Consider the following 10,871-nt stretch of genomic DNA (forward strand, 5'->3'; position numbering starts at 1 on the left):
GCTTATTCGCTAGTTATTAGTTGTGCAAATTATATTAGTTGTGCGAATATTATTTTTATTCATTTGACAGAAAAATATAGACTTTTTGTGATATAGGCCTAGTATTTATGATATGCAAATCTATAATAAAGTGAAACATAATGACAGTAGGGTCATGTTCCTCTAGCTGTTTATTAAGGGCTTTTCCGATATTTTATATGCCAACAATAAGGTCACTGTGCTATTTAGCCCTGTAAGGTTTTAGCTTGACTAAAATAAATCTGCTCGTTTTTTTTCTCTCTAAGACCACATTTACACAACTAATAGGTCCTATTCTTCAGCCTTGCAATGCAATTGGATGCTAGAGTTTAAAAATAGGCCTATTTACCTGGCCATAAACTCACACAACCTGCAACACATCATCTTGTTTTACTGGACTGGATAAATCTACATTCAAGTAAGTAAAATGCCTAAAATATTTGTATTATTAATATGTGTAGATCATGTAGATATTAAGGTATTGTTGAATGCATTGATCATTTTAGATTTTGAGCTTGTTATGTCAGTGTTGTAATTTTGCAACGTTGGGTTAAAGGGGTAGCAAAATATGCCTGTGCACCTTGCACATTACATGGATGAATTGTACTTCTCACCTGTTCCATACTAATAGAAACATACTGTTTTTGATCATTCACAAGTTTTAAATGTCTTTTTTGTTACAATTTTGAGATTCAATCAAGATTATTAATTGATAAGTTCAAGTTGAAGAATAAATTATTTCTTCAATAATTTGAAAGTATTTGTGTACAAATATTTTAAACTATCTGTATCTTATCATTTATAAAATGTACTTGGTCCTTTGCTTGTTTGCCCAAATATCTGCTTGCTGCATGAGGGACAGGTGATAATGTTCTGGAATGTGGGGGGTATAAGTTCTATTAGTATGATAAGTAAAGGGCACAATAAGCTATCAGCCAGTATTGTGTGAATTCTGTGGAATGTGTGAATTCTTTAAAATGTGTAAGTATGTTTGGGATCAATTTGCACTGATATTTTTAGCCTGGAAAATAATCATTGTTTTTTTTTCCATTTCAATCTACATTCAAGTAAGTAAAATGCCTAAAATATTTGTATTATTAATATGTGTAGATCATGTAGATATTAAGGTATTGTTGAATGCATTGATCATTTTAGATTTTGAGCTTGTTATGTCAGTGTTGTAATTTTGCAATGTTGGGTTAAAGGGGTAGCAAAATATGCCTGTGCACCTTGCACATTACATGGATGAACTGTACTTCTCACCTGTTCCATACTAATAGAAACATACTGTTTTTGATCATTCACAAGTTTTAAATGTCTTTTTTGTTACAATTTTGAGATTCAATCAAGATTATTAATTGATAAGTTCAAGTTGAAGAATAAATTATTTCTTCAATAATTTGAAAGTATTTGTGTACAAATATTTTAAACTATCTGTATCTTATCATTTATAAAATGTACTTGGTCCTTTGCTTGTTTGCCCAAATATCTGCTTGCTGCATGAGGGACAGGTGATAATGTTCTGGAATGTGGGGGGTATAAGTTCTATTAGTATGATAAGTAAAGGGCACAATAAGCTATCAGCCAGTATTGTGTGAATTCTGTGGAATGTGTGAATTCTTTAAAATGTGTAAGTATGTTTGGGATCAATTTGCACTGATATTTTTAGCCTGGAAAATAATCATTGTTTTTTTTTCCATTTCAGAATGCCACCATGCAGCCAAGAAAGACCGTCTCATCATATGTGTATGATATATCACTGATGCTGTCCAAAATGAGAACAGTGACTTTGAGATGGACTGTGATACAAGAGAAGAACGTTTTAAAGTCAAGTCATGAAGAATATTTTCAAGCTTTCATTCAGTTCATCAGGTTTTGTAAATATAATCAGAACATATTTTTATTATAAATGTTTTTTTTTATATTTTCATAAAAATATGACTTATCCCTGTCAGTTGAAAAGAGTCTATTTTACCTGTTTTTATTAAGGCTTATTCGCTAGTTATTAGTTGTGCAAATTATATTAGTTCTGTATAGTATAGTATTCATTACTGTGTGATTATTAGTGTGTATACATATATTGTAATGGGGTTACAGAAGCATTTCACCCAGCAAATGAACCTTTAGATGTTCTCTACATTTGTTCAGACAGTGAGTAAAATCACTGAAATTCTGCTACCCAAAGAGCCCAACATTGCAATATTACAACATTTCACTAAAAACTGACTAAAATGTCAAAAATGTAAAAACACATATATTTCTGTATTAGAGGCCTCCTACAACAACATTTAAAAGGTGAAATAATTTTTTTCACAGGTTTTTTTTCTATATTTGGGTCTTCTAGGGTTAGTGTTTTTCCCAAAATAATCACAAGATAAAATCAAAGATTATTATTAATATTATTTTTGTAACTATGGACTACGTTGACAAGAGTGATGTATAGGCTTTCACCATGAAACTTACACTGGTGATGTACCTGAGAGAAAATGAATTTCATAAATGATCTAATTTTCAGCAGTAAGAAAAAAAGTGTTTTAAAGCTTGTTGTTTTGTAGAACATCACAGTTATATATGATATGAGAACAGTAGGGCCTGTAGTGAGTATGTGCTATTTAAGAAAAATATAATTATATTTTCAGAATGACATCATTTTTTTTTCAATCATAGTCTGTGGGGCAAATTGTTGATTATAGTATTTTTAATTTTAAGCTAAAACTGCCTGTACTTTGATTTTTCTGTGAATGTGTAAAGCAACTTGCTTTATAGTGGGGGGCATTTTACCCCACCTGTGGTACAAATTAAATTTTTATGAAAAATCTAATAACATGAAAACATTGCACATTTTTCATACTTGGTTTATAATTTATGTCATTGTCACTAAAAGTGTGATAACTTTTTTTCTCAACATTTGATAGAACCCACACACCGGAGATTATAACGTTGGAGTGCAACACTAAACAGCATAATTCTGTATCCATTTCAGTAATGTTTATTATTTTTAGGGTTTTTTGTTAATCCAAGACAAACTGGCCTACGGTGCTGTGAGAAACTTTATACTAAGACAACACCTATCAAATCTATGATGTATGAATTATTGAGCAAGACCGTCACTGTTAAGTTATTTATGAGCTTTAAAAGTGCTTTTGTTTTGATAGTATTGGACACCCTTTAATTTTTTAAGTTTGTCAAATGTGTGACGCCCATTTGTGGATAAATAATAGTCTAATATAATTTATGAAATATATATTAAAATCTTTAATTTAAAAACATTGTTTTCAGTCACCCTTCAGCTATGTCATGACTTTTTGACTCATAAAGTTGTGAGCTGAATTTGATGGTGCAAGAATATAATCTCTCACAGTAAATAAAGCACGCATCTGGCCTCTTGAATAAATTAGTCAATGCTTGAGCGCACACAGCTCATTAAATTGCTCCTGTTGCCGTTAATGGGTGTAGAGTTGCATGCAGCAGAACATGAAAGAGTGTGTATGTTGTATGCCATGAAGAAGCCGCTCATATTACTCTATGCTGCCATCTAGTGGCACAAGACTAGAGCGCAAAATTACCTCAAATTAAAATGTGAGCCTGATATACTAGAGGGATCCACACATTCTTAAACTTGCATTTGTGGCTAAAATATGAAAGCATGTGTTATATGTGATGCTGTACATATGTGAAAAGCAACTGAAAATTATGTTCAAATAATTATGAAAATTATTAGGCTATCATCGCCGGAATAAAGAGTGATTGAGCTCATAGAGATATTGCTGCACTCTGTCTCATACAATACAGTGCTTGAGCCTTGTCCACACATTTCATTGTGAATATCATCTAGGTAAATACGTTTTACAGTCATATGTGTTACAGATTTTGAATGCAAACTTGTTTAAATAAATAAAAGGTATTTCATGGATAAAGTACCATTTTTTAAAAAAATTTTTTATTATTGTCCCATGTGATAAGAGAAGAATTGTGCATCACAGGAATGACTGTTTACAGGTCAGTATCACATCATTTCACGTTGACAGACAGAAGAGCAAAGAAAGAAAATGCTTGAGCAAATATTTAATGAAACATGCATAAAATAATTACAAAAATGCTGAACATTTACATTTACTGTATTATGTAGATCTGTACAGTCAGTTATTAAGAATGTACACACTTTCATTATTTGAACAAAAGTACATATTTCAGATTCATGATTATAAAAATAATTTTCATCTGGTATTTCATATTTAGTCGTATGTCATTCATTGTAATTAACAGGCGAGATGATCAGTGGGGCTGAATTTTTACCTGCACCATTAGTCCAAGGGCTTAAAAATGGATAGAGTTTGTCAGTGAAAGACTGACCAGTGAAAGAGTAGATATGAGACCTGGACTCCACATCATAAAAGGAGACCAAGCCTTCCTCATAATCCACAAACACACCCACCTTCTGAAGCTTCACATTCAGGGAGAGAGAGACAGGGGAAGACCCACAAGCTTTATACTCTTTTGCGTTACTTTGCCACAAAGTCCAATGACCACTTTCAGGACACAGGTTGAGCGCCCCCTTCCTGTTAATGGATTCTCTTGCCACACCTAAACTCCACTCAGTCTTTCCCTTAACCTGCACCTCAAAATAAAACCTCCCAGATGAAAAGCCCTTGTTTCCCAGGACAAGCATATATTTATCAAACCTCTTGTGACTGTCTGGGCAGTATTGCTTTATGTTTCCATGTCGCACTTTTTTTCCATCTTCAGACAGGATCAGTTCAGGGTGAGCTGTGTCAGGATCCAGAGTCACATCCACTGAGAGAGAGAATTTAAATCACAGCATCAGAGCAGAAATATTTTTACGTTTAATTTTGAATAACTGAATGCTAATAATGGAAAATTGGAATGCTGCCCTTATCAGATCATTTAAAGCAATAGTTCACCCAAAATGAAAATGTGCTGAAAATTTACTAAATGATGTTTTATTAACAAAGTTCGGGAGGAGCATGTTCAGATAATTAACCTAATTAACAGGAGAGATGCGGGGGGGGGGACTCTAAATTCCGAGCTCGGAGCCCTCCCCTCGGACAGCACGCCAAATACGCATAACCGCTACTCTGTTTATTATATGTAAGTGTGAACTCGTGAACCATCAGGCAATTCAAGATGTAAATAACTTTCAAATGTAAATGTACATGTAAATATTTCTATATCAGAACAGTTTTGGAGAACTTTAGCATTACATCACTTGTGAATGGGTGCTGTCAAAATGAGGTTCCAAACGGCTGATAAAAACATCACAATTTTTGAAACAAATTGATGGGACTGGAGTCACACGGATTACTTGTGGATTATTGTGATGTTTTGTATCATCTGTATGAACTCTTATTCTGACGGCACCCATTCACTGCAGAGGATCCATTGGTGAGCAAGTGATGTACTGCTAAATTTCTCCAAATCTGTTCCAATGAAAAAACAAACTCATCTACATCTTAGATGGCCTGTGGGTGAGCAAATTTTCATTTTTGGATGAACTATTCCTTTAAGGTACTGTAAGCGTATGCGAGTGAATAGGATCAAACACTGTACCTGCATACTGCTGTATTCTCTTCAACACTGTGACATACATGATAACAAAAGATAATGAGAACTTTATTTACATTCAGACACATTTATGAATTGAATTTGCTTTTAAACATGTTTAGCTTGCATTTGGGATTGAGCGGTCTGACAGAAAGAAGAACTAATACTCTGAAGCTTGATGCATGTGATTAGATGAGTGTATGTGCTCATTTAATAATAAATGAATGCAACAACCTTACAATTGCAACAAAAACTGCCTTTATGAAAACTGATTTCCTAAAGTGGATGCTTTATATGTGCTATGAAGTTTGATCATTCTGTAACTGCTGATTAACTAAGCCATTAATTGAGAAATAAGAATCTGTAAAACTACCTGTTTGACTGAGTTTCTCATCTAGAGTCTTCTGCAGCTGAGTCAGAGCTCTTCTCAGAGTCTCCACACTCACACAAGTATTAATACAGATCCCAGCCCAGAATTTGGTGTCTAAAGGGCTGCACAGGGATGGATAAATCTAAAGGAGGAGAGAGAGAGAAATCCCTTAGCATGTTAAAGGAACACTCCACTATTTTTGAAAATAGGCTCATTTTCCAACTCCCCTAGAGTTAAACAGTTGAGTTTTACCGTTTTCGAATCAGGTGATCTTCAGTGTGTGAGAGCTGCTCCAGCTCAGTGTTTCTCCTCTCTAGTTCAGTGATTTCCTGCTCCAGCTTTTTAATCAGCTCTTCAGCCTGATTCTCTGCTGCTTTCTGCTTCTTCTCCATCACCTCCAGCAGCTCAGACTGACATCTCTCAATGGAGCGGATCAGACTAGTGAACAGCTCAACGCTGTCTGCTTTCTCTTTTTCAGTGTTTTTCTGATTAGTCAGATTTATGAAAAAAACTTTACTTTTTTTGAAATGCAAACATCTGACAAATCAAATTAAAAACATATATATATATATATTTGATTTGTCAGATATTTGCATTTCAAAAAAGTAAAGTTTTTTTTCATGAATCTGACACATGATGATTTTAATAAACTTGAATATATAAACTTACTTTTCTGAGCTTTACTGAGTGTTGGATTTGTTCAATCTTCTTCATTCGGTCCTGGATCATTTGCTGCACATCTGTCTGAGTCTTTATCAGCTGACTCTACGGCCAGAGAATAATAATTAAAAGCAAGCTTCACAAGGATTTTTTAAGTAAACAAGAGTTATCAGGTGTAATAAAACATATTTCTAAAAAAGTGTAAACATACATAAATACAAAATAATAAAGTTAAATAAATTAAAAGCTATCCTGAAAAAAAACGAGGATTACATATACAAAGATAAACTAAGGGACTGCACATCTTATTTTGAGTAACTGAGTAAAATTTTAAAATGTTTTCATGTTGGTATTTCCTACCCTTTTCACTTCACTCTCCTGCTCTACAGGAACATTGTTGTGAGTCTTGTGTTTGGTCACAGTGCAGATCACACACACACATGTCTGATCATCTCTACAGAACAGCTCCAGAGGTCTGTCGTGTTTCTGACACAAATGATCCTGGAGATTTTTTACAGGATCTATCAGTCTGTGTTGTTTTAAACCTGGAACCCTCAAATGACGCTCCAGGTGAGCCTCACAGAAAGAGCTCTGACACGCAGGGCATGACTTCAGGGCTTTCTGTTTTGTCTCTGTACAGATATCACACAACACCGCAGGTATTTCCAGATGATTTTTCTTTTTGTAGTGATCTACAATCTCTCTGAGTGTTGTATTGACCTTGAGCTTAGGTTTTCGTTTGAATGATTCTTTACAAATTGGGCAGCTGTAGTCGTGACTGTTGTCCCAGCATTTTTTCAGACACATCTTGCAGAAGTTGTGTCCACATGGAGTGGAGACTGGATCAGTGAACACATCCAGACAGATGTAACACTGTAGCTCCTCAGTCAGAGAACCAGTGGAGGACGCCAGGGCTGAAAAAAGAGATATAAGTGAGATATAAAAAGTACATTTCTCACATTAAATAAAAAAAACCTTCAGATCAATAATCCATTATTTTATGAGGGTTACTGACTTACAAGATAAATTCCTCCTTTTCTCTTGTGGATTTGGAGATTCTGCCATTGCTTTTGCCCTTTTGAATATTGAAATAAATAATTAAAAAAACACATCAGGTCTTATTTACAGCAAAAATCATCACCATTCATAAGAGTAAAATAACAACACTTACTTCTTAAAACTTAAAAGATATTCAAATATGTTGTATGCATGTTTATTTTCAAAAGAATTAAAATAAATATGTTCATATAATTAAAATTCATATTAAATGTTTTCATCTCATGTTAGCAATAATCATAGGGGGGAAACTTTTTATTTTTAAGGCTGAAATATTCTTGGACAGACTGTGACAGGAATTCAAACGATTTAAATGATATAAAATAAATGGCTGTAAACATGATGACGCTTTCACTGGTCTGTATTTAGTGAGTCTGCTCATATACTTCATGCTTCTCAAGTCTTTAAGATGTGAGAGAAAATGACAACATACTTTTCGTCATTTTAGAAGCAAGCAAAATTACATACATTTAATACAATTCTGATATTATTTTAGTGCTGTAACAAAAGACAACTAGATGAGCATTTGACTCATGATTCCTGGATTGCTGTTTTATACCATACACTGAATAAGAACCGAATAAGACTACTAACATTTTTTTCTATCCTATATTTCTATCACATACCTTTGAGTATCAGCTGTCCTCGCATACATCTTGCGTGCAAATGGATAGCTAAACATTTTGTTGTTTAAAGGTAAAAAAGGTTTCTAGATTGTTGGTTTTCAGTTTGCAGATGGTTGGTTTCATTTCACTGAAAGTTTCCACCCAGCTACATCAGTCTCATAGCTCCTCCCATATTTTCTTTATATGGAACAGATTAAGTATTCCTCTTCTATGGATGTGTTTGATACATATCTGTTTTATATTAGGCCATGAAGAAGGTTAACACAACATTTGTTGTTGGGACCATTTGTTAAGAATATCTAATCAGCTGGAAGAAATGTTTGTTTATTAGGTGGCTGGACATACCAGAAGAAAGAGCACTTCTTCAGACAAATAATACTCTGGAATAAACAATACTCTAGATCTGCTGGGGGAAGCCATGACTGAAACAATATCAGTTTCATTGCACTTGTTTCTTAGATATTTTTTGCATATGAGAGGGAAAAACTAGAATGTAATCAGTCATGATTTTAACCACAATACAACTTGAAGAATACATATTTAAAGTATGATTTTCCCCCATGTGAATAAAAACTTTTTTTTTTATTATATTATATTATATATCATTTTTATAAACAAAAAAACGAATTTACTATGGAAAAAATATAATAAATAACACTATAAATATCAGATAACACTTTACAAAAAAGTTCCATTTGTTAACTTAAGTTAACTGCATTAGTTAACATGAAATAACAATTAAAAATAATTCTAAAGCATTTATTAATCTTGCTGTTAATTTCAATATATAGTATATTATTAAAATGTACTTGCGCTAACATTAAATAACAATGAACAGTTATATTTTTATTAACTAATGTTAACAAATATGAATGTAACAAATGTATGCTCACTGTAAGTTAATGCATTAACTGACTATAATGGGACCTTATTGTAAAGTGTTGCCCAATTAATAAACAATTAGTGCTATGCTGTTTTATGCCTTTTTAACTAACAAACCATCACAAATATTACAAGGATTAGGAAGGAAACATTTTTGTTTAAATGTCAGTTTATAGAACAATTCTGCTAACAGAAGTATTGCACAATGGGACAGTAAAAAGGATTATTAATTTTGGATGATGATAAAATCATTTATATTAAGATGTGCATAGACTAAAGGCCTTAAATATTTTACAAACACTTGTGCTAAACCAGATACACATCACTGTGTTGTAGATCTGACTAGAAAGGGATCCTCCTTAGATCAAAGTATTAACTTGGATTTTCTATTAACTTTCTCATCCCATTGTCCCTTATTGACCCTAGTGTTGCGTTGACACCTGTGTACAAAACCTCCACGTGACCATACGTGTGGTGACTGCATCTGTATTGTACTGTAAGAATAGCATTATATTCTCTTTATGGGAGATAAATGAGGTCAAAGTTCACCATCTATAGAGATAAATTGCTGTGGGAGTGGCATGTGTGCACTGCACTTTACATTTCTTACCATGTGATTTTTGCTTTCGCCACAATGGCTTTGACAATCAGAGAGCGTGTGCGGTGCTTCCTGCTGGTCCTCGTGCCCAGGCTGTTCCTGGCTCTCTTTAGGCTGGTCTCACCCGGCACAAAGCGACCAAAACATCTCCCTCCAATCAGAAACCCACTGCTTACTCTCTCTGCAGTGCAACTGGCTGAGAAGATACGCAGAAGAGAGGTTTGAGCTTTTCCTTGCAATTAGTTCTGTCACAGCTGAGCATTAGGGATTGTATTTAAAATGAGCATATGGGTGTTATGTCATTGTGATTGAGTTTGTTTTGGGTGCTGGCCTGGATTTATAGTGGAATAATGAATGAAAGATAACCAATAACTGCATCATATCTCATAAAGAGTACTCTGTGTGTTTTATGTTTAGGTTTCTTTTTGCACATTTAAATAAAAGCTGTTTCACAAATAACACGCTGGTTCTATTTTGCCAGGCATCAGTGGCTATAGTGTGCACTACAAGAATGACAGGTCAGCACCCAGCTGAAATGTAACTTGTTGCAGTAACAGTGTCTCTATTCCAAAGGTTTAAATGGCATATATTTCTTAACTGGACTTAAGTAATCTTAGGTTATCTTGTCAACTTTATCATGGATAATTGTCACAAAGGGCTCTGAAGTGCAAATGATCTGACACAATAAATGTCGATCATGGCTCAATGCCTATGACCTTACGTCCAAAGCTCCTACATGTGGAGAAAATACAGTATATATTACACTGTGCTTTTTCAGATTTTTCTGTTACTAAACAAATGTAAAAATATTATTATTAAATATATTTAAATGTATTATTAAAATCAAGCAGTCTTTAAATTGTAACTAGCAAGTTTGTTTATATTCCAAACAAAAAAAGCATATGTGACCCTGGACCACAAAACCAGTCATAAGGGTCAATTTTTCAAAATTGAGATTTATACATCATCTGAAAGCTGAATATTCAATTCAAGTTTTCAATTCAAGTTTACTTGTATAGCGCTTTTTTACTATACAAATCGTTGCAAAGCAACTTTACAGCAAATGAAGTTTCTACAATATTTAGTGGTAGCTTATCAG

General features: G+C 33.7%; 2 protein-coding genes across 2 annotated transcripts in view; one reads left to right on the forward strand and one right to left on the reverse strand.

The window, feature by feature from the left end:
• Window positions 1–4,236: 4,236 nt before the first annotated feature.
• LOC107691922 (E3 ubiquitin-protein ligase TRIM39) lies at window positions 4,237–8,515 on the reverse strand. The gene is given in 8 exon segments (XM_074187017.1): window positions 4,237–4,812; window positions 5,587–5,613; window positions 5,954–6,092; window positions 6,190–6,435; window positions 6,620–6,715; window positions 6,971–7,524; window positions 7,630–7,685; window positions 8,293–8,515. Coding segments are annotated over 8 exon segments (1,722 nt in total). The 5' UTR covers window positions 8,349–8,515; the 3' UTR covers window positions 4,237–4,264.
• Window positions 8,516–9,660: 1,145 nt separating this feature from the next.
• Window positions 9,661–10,871, forward strand: part of faah2b (fatty acid amide hydrolase 2b) — a 6,357-nt gene continuing 5,146 nt past the window's right edge. Inside the window, exon 1 of the mRNA XM_016490772.1 lies at window positions 9,661–9,991. Within this exon, the coding sequence (XP_016346258.1) occupies window positions 9,707–9,991 (285 nt within the window). The 5' untranslated portion in view covers window positions 9,661–9,706. The remainder of the gene's footprint in view (window positions 9,992–10,871) is intronic.

The sequence above is a fragment of the Sinocyclocheilus anshuiensis genome, unplaced genomic scaffold, assembly GCF_001515605.1.
Source record: "Sinocyclocheilus anshuiensis isolate Anshui unplaced genomic scaffold, SAMN03320099.WGS_v1.1 scaffold426, whole genome shotgun sequence".
NCBI lineage: Eukaryota > Metazoa > Chordata > Actinopteri > Cypriniformes > Cyprinidae > Sinocyclocheilus > Sinocyclocheilus anshuiensis.